General features: G+C 38.3%; 1 protein-coding gene across 1 annotated transcript in view; it reads left to right on the top strand.

The window, feature by feature from the left end:
* Nucleotides 1-13802, top strand: part of LOC116840822 — a 66515-nt gene that overhangs the window by 41312 nt on the left and 11401 nt on the right. Inside the window, exon 7 of the mRNA XM_032808053.1 lies at nt 13073-13726. Within this exon, the coding sequence (XP_032663944.1) occupies nt 13073-13726 (654 nt within the window). The remainder of the gene's footprint in view (nt 1-13072; nt 13727-13802) is intronic.

Below are 13802 nucleotides of genomic sequence, written 5' to 3'. Positions count from 1 at the left end.
TCTCTCTCTCTCTCTCTCTCTCTCTCTCTCTCTCTCTCTCTCTCTCTCTCTCTCTCTCCCCACCCCTTCTCACTCTCTCTCTCTTCAGTGTAAAAAATTAATTGGATAAGATTCTCGAGGGGTGATTCGTTTCCTACTCGTTTTACAACCCGCTCCCACGAAGGAACGAGCGAAGTCGGCGATGGTAAGCGTCATCGGCCTCTCGAAGCACGTACATCGGGCCGCGTTTAATGCCAATGTTTCCGCATTCTAGAATCTTATTTCTGAACGGGGAATATTCGCTGTCTAGTCGGTGCGATGGCAAAAATGCGCTGCCGACTGCTCATGCCGTGTCAAATCCTCTCGCGAAACCGCGCGTGAACACCGGCCGGACGTCGCGCCGCGCCGCGTCGAGATTTTATGGTCTGCGACTCGACTGCATATACTACTTAGGTAGTCCAAGTTTCGAGGGGGATCGCAAAGCCGATTTTATCGTAGATAGATTCTAATCGCCGTCGCGATGCGGTACTTCCGCAATATAAAATTTTATTTCTGTCTGCGAGACGCATACACCACCGCGCACATCCGCACACACATGCACGTCGAGTGAGCTCCCAACGATGTAAATAATCAATCGAATCTTTTAACGTGCATAAGCAGAGGCTTCCGTGGAAACGAAAGAGAGAAGAAATTAACGAAGAGAAATAATATTCCTTTTGACATTGCGAGCGATTTTTCAAGCGACCTTTGATAAGAGGTCGAAGGCGCGCGAGGCGATGACATCACGGTATTCCTTCTCACGAAATGTGGGAATTAATCTGCGCGGTGCGCGGGACGTTAAATGAATCTTTCGTGATGTGACACTTCTCACTTCCGCGGGAGAGTGTCAGAAGTTAAACGTGATAAATGGCCCGCCATGCCCGAGTCGGCACGATGTAACGCGAGCCCGCGTCTTACTTTAGGATCTTTTTAAGCATTCGCGACGGCGCAGCGCCGACGTGTCGTGGAGGAAGGTGCAGAGGTAGCGAGAGAGATGATGTAACGCGTGAATCAGAGTGTGAGATTATCGAGCAAAAACAGATTTTGCAAGTGACGTGAATCGGTCACGTCAGTGTCCTTTTATCGGAATTCGACGTTCGTGCGACATGTCTATTCGCCACGGGTGATTTAATATTTGCACGGTTGTTACTATCGGTCGCTCGCTATCGAAACGTCCCTCGGATAACTTTGCTCGCGGTGACTGAACGTGAGGAAATTCGCGCGTCGAGCAAGAACCGAGTCGCGAAAACGAGAAACAGCTGCGCGAAGTGCAGTCACGAGTCTTGCGAACGTTCCGAATTAACAGCCTCTACGAGAAAACCACTGCAAGACCCGCAATTCATGACTAACACTTCGACATTTGACGTATTAAGTCGCGACGTCACTTTACTCGACTTGAACCATGAAAAACAGAATTACTCCTGGAAAATACGAGCTGAAAATAAAAAAAGAAAACACGCGTGCAACTTCTATATTTCACCCAGGGAATCTTCTAGCATAGTCCATTACCGACCAGGAGTTCACGACCTCTCCCTCTCTCACCCACGTATCCAAAATAGACTTCCCCTCCTCAAATTCCTTATTCATCTGACCGACCGTAACATCAGGAGAGCTCCTATCCACCCTTCTAATAATTTTTAGACTGAGTGGAGTGTTCTTAGTATATTCAACTATTAAAATACCTTCGCGGTGATTTTACCTATAATAATGATACTATATTGATAATCAAGACTCTCTTTCAGGATGAACTTTTAATTTGCTTGAAATGTTATCAACAGACACAGAAAGAGATTTCATTAGAATCTTTTGATATCTGAATCATTATTGCGATACATCTTAAACTGAGAATACACTGAGCAAACAAACAACGAACGAATTTTTGTTTTACGATTTAAAAAATGTATATACTTTACCCAAACTAAACAAAATGTCTTGCGAACATCTTGTGGACATTAGTTAGATGGCGTGTAAGTGCGTGGATGCTTGTTTAACGTTGTGCATGAGTTTGAAAAATATTGAGTTAAGTATGGAAAGTCAGATATGTAGATAGGGAAAATTATGTAGGAATGAGTACATAAATAGTATATAAGTAAAAGCGTATACTATAAGTATATAAGTATATAAGCGAAACAAGAGATTAGATCCAGGGCGAAAAAGTGCATAGGTAATAGAGGTTATGACGTCATAAGAAACGAGTACTTAGAGTAGTGTAAGTAAACTTATAGTAAGCTTAGTGTAGGTAATGCAGGCAAGCTTAAATTAGTATGATAATACAGAGGAAATATGTAATAGATGGTAATAGGAAACAGAAGTGTACAAGGAATGGAGGAAAAAGAGAATACAAGAAATGAAGAGGAAAGATTTGATCATCGAATGGGATAAAGAAGTAAAATGAAGATATATAAAAGAAGGATAACACAAGGACTGAGAGACACAAGTAAGAAGATTGAAATACAAAGAACAAGTGGAAAGTTATAAGTCTGGAAAACTCCTTAGTGATATAAAGTTGAAGGAGATATATAGGAAATAAAGAAAAGGGCAGAGGAATCACTTCATGGTGTCGATAAAAAGTACAAAATATAGAATGGAGTAATGAAACTTACAAGATATGGAAGAAATTGGAAAAAAAGAGGATAAAGAGGAAATAAGAAGAGCAGTGAAAAGATCGAATAGAAAGAAGGGAAATAAAGACATAGGTGTGCATAGTTGAAAGAATGAACAGAATTTTAGAAGTATTAGGAAGTGTAAAGATGTTAAATGAAAATCAATAAAATTATGAAAGGAGATTAGAGCATTTAGATAGCGAGAATAATATTATCAAGCCAATTAGAGAGAGATAATATAGAAGTAATATATTAGACTAGCAAATAGGTAAGAATAAGGAATGGATGGATGTTTGTGGTTAAGGAATATAATTGTAAACCAAAGCTCTTTTTTGGCTATGTAAGCTGAAGAAAAATAATAGATAATGATACTGAACGCAGCGTCTTATTCGCGCATTCGGACCGATTCGCTCATGATGCGGCTTGTCAAAGAGAATTTGTGCGCAAGATGGACGCAAATACATCATACGTTCGCTGTTCGTTCGCTCAGTGTACACCCATCTTTAGAGGCCCGGGATAAAATACACCTTGCGGCACAACGGACTCTACCGTCCGTCCCGAAAGAGTTAATTTACGTTGCCCAATCTCTTCCCGTGAGGCGTTAGTCGCTAATCTTGAAACCGAAAAAAAAAGAAGAGAAAAAAAGAGTCGGATACGGTGGACGTCGCGCTTCATTCAGTGGCTGAAAATCGGTGATTTACGCTGTGACTCGCGGGCATATTACTAAACGCGTTGCCTCACGCGCGACGATATATCCGCGTCACAAGCCCGCTTTACGAGACGCGAGTGTCACCGCAGCCGAACGACAAAGCGGAAAGGCTGCCGTTAGTGAAGATAAAAATAACAATTAATAATCGCGTTACAAGGTTTTACACTTCCAGTGTATATTGACGCAATGTGCGCGCGCGTTCGAGCGATTCGGATCTCCGTGCCAAGGACAAGTGGCTTTTAGCGACGGCGGCATTGATTTTGCGGCTGCCTTTCTTTTCCAAAACCGTGCACGACAAAGAAAGCCGTGCCGCGGTTGCGACAGGCGCAATCTCACGTCGCGGAAACCATATGCATAATGACGTAATTTACGGCTGCAATTTGTACGGCGTGTAAGCGCGCTATTATCGTACCTGTATAGGTGTATAGCGCCGAAATACGAAGAGCTGCGTATAATGAGAATTATCCTTGGCGGTGATAAAGCAAAGCGATTGCATTCCTGAAGATCGTTTAGCAATCCTTATTGCTTCTGTGATAATTCTCGAGAATTCTCGCAATCACATAACATTTCGTTAATATGAAGAATATTCGAATACAAAATTCATAGCGCAGCCGAATAGATATTCGCGAATTTCTCCTTTTTGAACACTTATAACGGATAATCAAGCTTTTCTGAGTATTAATTTGGCTTTAATAAACAGGTCGATATACACATTTCCCCCATGTCTGTCGATGAATCACGCCATCGCCTACGAAATTATGCGACGTAATTCAGCGACACGGCAAAATCGTCTGTTCTGTTAAAGCCGATTATGTCGCGTAGCGGTAAATAGTATAAATCTTCTGGTTCGCGTCCTACAACTTCTTTTTCAGCGCGCGGACCGTTTTGGAATATCTTCATCTTTCTAGCGGTGTCGCGTCGTTGACACATTCCACAAGATTAATCGACTCACGTAGCAACTCGAACGACATCCGCGAACTGGCGAGACACAGATCGAGACACATTCCGGAGAAATGCATCTTGCGACCAGTTCACAACGCGTACCCTCGACAGACTGATGTAGTACGTAAACTTCGCAGTAGCTTTAAGTATTACTAAATTATTACGAAATTCAGCAACGTTGAGTCCTTTATCACTGAACAGCTTGCACTCATATTCATCACAAAATGACGAAATTATCAAAATTTGCCCCAAATAATATGTTAAAGGCACCAAAAGCGACATACCACTTTGTGTTTTGGATGTTATGTCTTAATATAAAGCTTAAAATATAAATGTAAATATATATACATGTAGTTGGAAGTACCTTCTATCAAATAATATCACATTTTTACTGACATTGTTTCTAGATTTAAAAAATGTTTTCGTAAAACGCACGAAAAATGTTTTCTTAAAACGCACGAAAATGGAGTTCAAAGAAAATAGGTGCCAAAAACGACATACCTATTGGAATTTATATAACATGTCGCATATATAATAATATTTGATAATAAATAGTTCATTAATGCGTTTAATGGTTGAATAATGTTCATTTATTCAAAGTATAATGTCAATTTATTCAAAATATAATCAAAAGGGAAATATAATTAAATAAATATATATCTTTTTCCATCTTTTTCATGTTCTCACATATTTTACATGTTATATTTTTAAACTAAATAAAATTAAAGTTTAAAATAAACAAATGTCACAAATGTCGCGTCACAATGGGAGGTTATTAATCAAGTTATGTTAGTCACAGAGTATCGCACCTATCGCATACAGTAGGTATGTCACTTTAAGACACATTATATAAAATTTTTTAAGTTATACAATAAAAAAGAGATAAAGGTAAAAATATTCAAAAAATATTTTTACAAAAACCAAGTACATGTAGAAGAACTTAATATTGAACGAAATGATAATTATCGCTATTTAGTCTACGTAATTCAATAAAAATCATAGAAGTAAAACTTGCGAATTTCTAAAACTCGATATTTGCTAATTTAGCATATAAAGGAACAAAAAATATATCAAGTATGAATTCTTTATGACTTAACTGATAAAATGAATTAAGTTTATATCAGTTTCGATAAAATACAACATTTAATATATGATATATAGAGATATGTCGCTTTTGGCTACTTTTCTCTAAATGTGATATGAAAATCTGAGTATGACTTTTAGTAAATTTGTTGCTGCATCGACACGATCAAAATCTTACATCGCTGTATGAGGTAAATTTAATAAGTAATCAGTACAATTTATATTTGCTTCATAAATGTAATTAGAGAAATTGCAAAGTTTCCATCATCGATTGTCTCACATCATGATAATCATAGAAATCTGTCCGGTATATTTTCACGATGCAGGATTACAATTGACGGAAAATAAAATTCAAAATTTCGCGCGTGAGACACCACGGAGAGCAATGCAAGCCGTGATCGGCGCGTTCAGCAGTAGAGATGAAATATCGATAGTTGTAACGATCGATAATTTGATACTAGATCAATAATTATCGATAATTTTCGATAGTTATAATCCTACAAAATTTGCTATTTCAAAGTTTAATTGTGTGACTTTATACGTTTTTAAAACAAAATTGTAAAGGAGAAAATCCACTTTACAATTACTTTTTACAAAAATAAGCATGTTAACATTGTTTTTGGCTTTTATCCTTCTGTCTTTACTTGTTATATTACTTGTCCAGCTATGTTTATATATTTTATTTATGTTCCATTATTTTTTAGAATACATATAAGATATAGTTATGATGCAACTTAACCTATTTGTCAAGCAATGTGATAGCTGGTTGTGACGTCAATCCTCATTAGTCTTATCTTTTTTAAATTTTCTTTCTTAACATTGAAAAAATGTTTCTCATCAATTCTAATATTATTTATACATAAGATTAATTTATTTTAAGCCGTTCAAAAACTGATACAATGTCCTCACTTGTTAAAAATAAAAAATTTTTTTATGTAGCCGAGTTACGTCACGAAACAAAAATAGCTATCGATGATTATCGATAGTCGCAAAGGAAACGTCGATAGTTTTCAATATTTGAAACTATCAATAATAATTGATAGTCTATCGATAGTTCTCCAGGTCTATTCAACAGTTCCGATCTAACCGCCGTGACGTAAGGACGTGTCCCAACCTGCTCGAACGTGACTTGCTATTTTTTGAGGGTCTCTAGATTATTTCCAAAAGCAACTACCACAAGAATATTTATCGTCTAACGGATAGTGAACTATTTTCAAGGACTATAAAATTTCACTTACTAACGGATAATGGCGATATCATAAGAATATATATCGCACCAAGCAACGAGATCATTAATCACAAGAATATAGATCAAACAAGTATAATATTCACGACTTACCTCGGGATAATGGCGTTGAGAATAACCTTTAGGGCCGTGGCATACAGGAAAACTTAAGCAGGTAAGCAGTAAGCAAATTGACCAATCACAGTTGTTGATTCTTGGATCGTAAGAAGAATCAATGACTGTAATTGATCAATTTGCTTACTGCTTACGTTTTACTGCTTAAGTTTTTCTATGTGCCACCAGCTTTAGGGCCATGGCACACAAAAACTTAAGCAGTAAGACGTAAGCAGTAAGCAAATTGACCAATCACAGTCGTTGATTCTTGGACCGTAAGGGCTGCGTTCAGAAACCCTATTCTGTGAGTAGATTAACATTTAATTAGCCAATCAGAGCAAAAGGAACTAAGATTTATTTATTATGATTGGTTTATTAAAGTAACTCTACCCATCGAGTAGGATTTCTGAACATAGCCAAGAAGAATCGATGATCTTAAGGCTTTAGCAAGCTCCTGAAATCAAATATTAAAAAAGAGACAGAGAGAGAGAGAGAGAGAGAGGAATCGGCAAGGAAAACGTTCGGGTGCAAGACTCGAGGATGAAAAATCAAGTGTACGTATTCGCGAGTATATGTTATTTTTTTACGGCATAATAACAGCAAGAAACATAGTTCCTAAATGTAAAGCTAAAAGCACGACCGCAGTGCGCATACTGAATGCGAGCCTATCCCTTCTCCTCCACACAAAAGCGCTCGGTTGTCGGTGCTAACCGCGAAAGCTGGCCTCGACAACCAATGTCGTCCAGTCTTACGACAGCCTTCTTGCTGGCACGAGCGACAGAACTTCTGCCGCTGTTTCCTATCGTCGTTCTAAGCGATACATCAAGGTTTTTCCTAGAGCCATTCCGTGCCGGCCGGGCCGAGTCGTTGAGCCAGGACTTCGCGAAACGCGCAATGAACTTCTTCCACGTGAAAGTGCGCCGCAATCATCCGTCGAGTTATGTTACTTTTCGAAGATTAAAACTGCTCGCCGACACACACACACACACACACCAGCTTAATGCGTGCTAAGTGATTGCGCGGCCTGGGACCCGACCTCGTGAATTCTGGACGTTGCAGCGTCTATAATCAGGTATTACTTATCCTTAGGCTCTCTCTCTCTTTCTCTCTGTCACTAATCGGTTAATTTCATCATGGTGAGCCAACGAGAGACCACGTGTTGTTCGGTCGCTTTTACGTATTCGCTTTCACGTCTAGTTTCCCAATAATTCGTCGAAACGATGCATTATTTAAAAAAAAAGGAAAAAAAAAGGGAAAAATAGTAGACCCGAATACTGTCGATTTATGTGCCGCTTGCTTGCGATCTGACTGGTTATGAGAGATAATGATATGATAATTTCATCAGATTCGAGATCAAATATTTGCCGAGTGCAGGTGGTTATATGGAACGATGTTCGGTGCTCGCGATCGCTTTTACTACTTTATCATCTCGAAACGACACGTGTACAGAAATTTTGTATACCGAAGAATTATTGATATCTCATTTTGTTTGATGGTTGTTCTACAGTGTTATCTTCGTTGTCATCTGTTCCATTCAAAAATTATATTCTCGAGCGAGATATTTTCAGCAAAACATTTTTAGACCCGTATTAAGCTTGATCTATAATGTGTTATTTACTTCCTGTTACTTTTTCTTTATCTCTTTCTGACTCAAGCCTTAAACCTTAAAATAAAAAAAAAAAAAAAAACAGAAAACAAGAAACAGGAAGCAAAGAACACATTGTAGATCAAGCTTTAAGGGGATGCTGAAGCTGAAGACTTTACCGACAGAACACTGACATTTTTCTGCAAAGTTTACGTCGTATTGGTTGCACAAAATTACAAGTGCTTTTACGCAATGTAAGTATGTGCAAAAATAAATAGGAGCATTGCTCGATATGTGACGAAAACGAACAAAAAATTTTTAATGTAAAATCTCAAGTTGTCAGCGTAATATTTGCCTAATCCAAAAGTTCCGCAGCTTGTACATACCGAAAGTGTGGATGCTTCAAACAGAAAAATTTTGGAGAACATTGCTCTACCTTCGCATCTGCATTTGGAAGCTTAAGAATATCGAAAAAGTTTGCAGAAAGATTTATAAAGATACACATATATGGTTAGGTTTTCCGTTGAATATGGTAAAACAAAGCAACATACATTCATGTAAGTTCTGTATATACAAGAAATACGAAAAGGATAGCGTAATTATGTTAGTGACGATCGTCTCTGCATTATCGACATTGTTTGAAATTCGTCATTAACTCCAGCATCCCCTTAATAGCTATTACTTGAAACTCGTCTTAAATGAAATAGAGGAGAGCGGGATTAGTTGGCTATCGGGGTAAGTTAGCAAACCGGTTATTTCTAATATTTTCTAAGAGAGTTACAAAATTAAACAAGAAAGATTTTTAACCCGGGAGTGGATGCATATCGGTTATTTTCCCGTACTTTTTCGTTTTCTACTTATATCTAATCTATTATCTAATCTATTGACATTATCGTATTTTCGCTTTTACGTAAATTTTCTTTGACGTTTTCTCGTATAGCATGGAGAAATAGACGGCGAAAACGCGCTTATTTCTATGTGAAATTTGATACGTTTTTAGCAATCGGTCTAAAAGACCGAAGCGCGCCTACTAACGTTAGTCTTTTATTTCTATCGCGTCAGCGTCGCTCGATGTGCCGCCGAACGTCTATTCGTCATCGTAGTTATCTTTCCGTCATCGTAGTTGGACGGACGGTTCTCTCTTTTTTTGTTGAATCAATAAAATTTTCAACAGTACGTGTAATCTTTATAGTAGGAGTATATTCTTGATTCAATAGCGATATTATTAATTATATTCTTGATTATTAAGTATATTCTTGATTCAATAGCGATATTATTAAAATTAATACTTGAATTATTGAAATAATACATAATGTGATAATTTTAATATTGCCATTAAATCAAGATTTATTCTCTATTTCTAAATTTATCAAATAAATGTTTAAGTTTATTAAATCAATGTTTAAGTTAATCAAAGTAAAACGAGAGAAGCAAGAAATTCTTATTTTATTTAATATTTATTTATCTTTAATTCTTATTTTATTTTATTAAACTAAAAGAATGTCATTTTTTACTAATGGAGTTAAAATAAAAACATTATGATTTTATTTTTAATATATTCACGTATGTATAATAAGTTTAATATGTTTTTTAAACATATTAGGTATAGAAATGGTAAGGAGAAAAAAGATGGGAAAAAGAAGAAATAGTGACATCATAAAATTATTTCCTTTAATTATTATGTTTCATTTAATAATTGGTTTGGTAATTTATTAATTATTACTTAATTATTACACATATATATGTTTAAATATATTTCGGTCGAAATGACCGATACGCGCCCACTAACGTTGGTCTCGTTTACGCGCCCACTTCCGGGTTAAACATGTCAAAGATGATTTTGACATCCCTGCTTGCTTGATTCTGATATCTGTTAAAGAACAACTTACTCCAAATAACCCTGGTCTCCCCCTATTCAGATCTAAGTTTAAAGTTAGATAATTTTTCTTTGAGTTGAATCACGATTACAAATATGAATGTCGCATACATCATAATTCAACCAAAAAACTTGGATCCAACTCTGAATAAAAGTGTGAGTATCTCATGTGAGACGAGCTTCAACTGACAATTATTAATACAGGACTTAGGCCTGATTATCAATAGTCTTTGCTTGAAATTTGTCTCACGTGAGATAATCAGATCTGAATTTAGAGTTGGATTGAATTTTTCAATTTCGAATTATATAATAATTCAAATTATATAATTTCGAATTATATAATATATGCCTCATTACATTTGTAATCACGCGATTCAACTGAGAAACTCACATGTAACTCTGAATTCAAATCTGTGTATCTCACCTGAGGCAAGTTTCAAGCAACGACTGTACGGACCTTAGAGATTTATCACGTGTGCAAATCGTTGTGACCAGTTTCAAATAAATACGATATGAATCCTTAATTATGTACACCAGATACCTCCGTACACGCGCACAAAATACGAGCACGCATATTAGAATCGCGTTTACGCACACGAGTGCGCGTGTCTCTGATACCGGTACAAATATGGTGCGATCGGGACGTGCATCGAGGAGCATCGGGGAGCATCGGGCAGCGCGAAAGTCGCACGTGTTGCACGTGCATACGTATCGGCGATTAGTTACATCGTGCCGCGGTATGCCAGGAATGTTAATCAGGAGTCGACGCGGCGAGCTTTATTAACTGTGAATAAAAATTGCACGCGGAGTTCCGTAGAGTTACGGGCGGCACACGTAAGCGCCCGGCAATGCGACGTCGTCGTGCCCACCGATGAATTACGACTCTGCCGCTTGAGAGCGGCGTATTTTCAGGGATAATTTCAATTGCACATATTTCGATACACGCGTGCACGTAACAGAAATTCAAAGTAAGACATTTACATCACACGGCTTGTATCGCGATGCATGTAGCCACGTCGTTAACGACGTCGTCGTAACGCGCTCGATTTGAGTGTTCCTGCTTGGAATAGATAACGTGTATGCAAATGTTTTATCAGTAGGCGCGCGTTAGAATGTAGAAATCCTTGGGGGCGCACACTTCGCGCGAGGAAAGCGCGAATCTACGCGAGCGGACCGGCCTGTGTACCTCGACGAATAGAGCGCCGTGAAATTCGGTGTAAATCGTGACGAGAGAACTTCTCTGCGCTTTTCTCTGCTCTCAGCAATGTGTTTCAGAGGTAAAAAAGCATCTTATGCGGCATAAAGTTTCAAAACATTCACCAAACACTTTTCCGAGATGTAACAAGCGTGAAAAATCGCGAAAACTCTCATCACGCGAGACGAAGAATATGTAGAACCGCAGAGATGATGTCATTCTTTTTTGAGTGGTAATACACTCACCGCTATGTGTAATGTATCGATACGCGAGCGATGAATCACTCGGATGGTTTGCTCTTTGATGGTGTAAATATTTCTGTCGATGCGCTTCTTTTCCGAGCACATTTTCAGAGCATGACATAATAAGTTAACAAGAAATGTTTATATACAGTTATACGCGTGTATCTAAAGATGTTGAAAGGAAATTAAAAGCAAATTCTAATCGACATTCCCTCATTATACATTTCCGAGTATAAAAATGTAATATCGGAAAAGAATATCTCCCGCGGAATTCTTAAGCAAACTTCCACTTCCAGAGCGAGTGTAAAATATTCAAAATTCCGCGAAGCGTGGGATATTTTCGTTTCGAGTCTTCCGCAAGAATTCACGTGATCTACGATATTTGAACGAGCACTGCTCAAATTCCATCGACGCGGTCTCACCTTGAATCCGTTACCTTATCAGAAAAAGAAACAGACATTTTATGCAAACGACAGCTTGTCAAATGCGTAATAGAAGCAGCAAGCGTACAATTTCGTTGTTTCTATTATAATGCCTTTTAGGAAAGAGTTATATAAATTAAAGCAGGGGATTTGCCAAGAGCGAATCTTGATTTGACTTTGGAGACCTCGTGCGACGAGAGCGCGAAACACTGTTCTATGCGCGTAATGGTGTATCCATATACACACGAATATTAATGTATCGTTCACGCGGACGCAACAACTGCAAGTTAATGCAGCTGAGTTACACTTTTCGTGGTATCTGCAACTTAACGTATTCTGCCTCGCCGATGTTATATTTGATCATCAAACTTTTCTTAACATCTTCCTTGCATAAGTAGCAAAGATGCTTCAGTGCCCAATTTTGCATTTAAGTTCTTGAAAATTTGTAATTAATAAAAATATAGCCTTATGTGTTGCACCGCGCGCCGAATGTTCCGTTCAAATGATTTATTCAATTTTTATTTTCACTTTTTTTAAAACACTCTGTAACACCCTGCATGTTTCTCCTGATTACAAATATCACAAATATAAGATGATTCTCTGCGTCTTTTGGTCAAAATGTGTTAAAAAAATTTTGCCTATTTCACAATCTTTCGCGAGAAGTCTCCACAATCTCAGATTCTAACTGAATAGACTTTGCTATTGCTTAACTAAATAGAGAAATTTCCAAGAAAAACTAGTTACTAGTCATTTGGCCAGTTTTTACTGGCTATAAGATTTATTAGACAGTAAATGTTCAGAAATTGGGCAGGAAAGTACCGACCAATTTTTCTTGATCAGTTATTGGCCAAAAATTAGGTAGAAAAAATAGTAATTAAAAACAAAACCTACAATCGCCTCAATAATTAATGAATTTGCATTTTCCCTCCGACATATTAAACTAACTTTGACCAACTGAATTTAAGTCTGTGTGAATCTCAGCTACAACAATCGTGGTAGAAGCCTCAAACTTCGACACTTGAACTCAATATCAAGCACACTCGAAAATTCTGTTCCAGACACGGTAAATGGTAAGATGGAGAACTGCGGAGGCGGCCAGCGCCTGCCCCCGGACGGGGACGAATTTCCAGCGGCGTACCAAGAGTTCAGCAGCAACGGCAGCCAGCCGTACAGATACATCGCCGCGACAAGGACAGCGACGATAACCGCGAATGGCGGATTGTGCAACGAGAACGAGCCGTTCCGTGGTAGCGAGACTTTTAAGATGCTCGCGAACGACAGCAACGTTGTCGGTTCGAGGAGCGTCATCCTATCCGATAGTAAAATGACGTTGACGAGCACGGAAAACGTGAGGCAAGACATCAACAAAGTCGCTTTGGCGAATATAGAGAACGCCCGCTCGGAGATGGGAAAGACCGTTACAACCAATATAGATAATGTGTGCCAAGACACAAAGTCTTCCGAGATTCCGTCTGACGAAGAGAGGAATTCGTCTTATCAGGCTCCCGAAGATATAACGAAGAAAACCTCTGCCGTCGTTGCGACGAGTTCCCTTTATTCTTGTCAGACGAATAATAGTAGTTTACTGATGAGCGAGAAAAAGATGGAGATCGCCGCTTATTATCACAAGGACGTCACGACGATCGACGAAGTGCCAAGCCATGTGGAAAAGGACACGCCTGTTGACTCTCCGCCGCCTTTACCATTAACGGGTATATATTTGACTTTTAATCCAATCTGCCTCTCTCTCTCTCTCTCTCTCTCTCTCTCTCTCTCTCTCTCTCTCTC

This window comes from Odontomachus brunneus, unplaced genomic scaffold (assembly GCF_010583005.1).
Source record: "Odontomachus brunneus isolate Ranch 3 - 2012 unplaced genomic scaffold, Obru_v1 Obru_scaffold_012, whole genome shotgun sequence".
Classification (NCBI taxonomy): domain Eukaryota; kingdom Metazoa; phylum Arthropoda; class Insecta; order Hymenoptera; family Formicidae; genus Odontomachus; species Odontomachus brunneus.
This window is presented reverse-complemented; position numbering and strand designations above follow the sequence as displayed.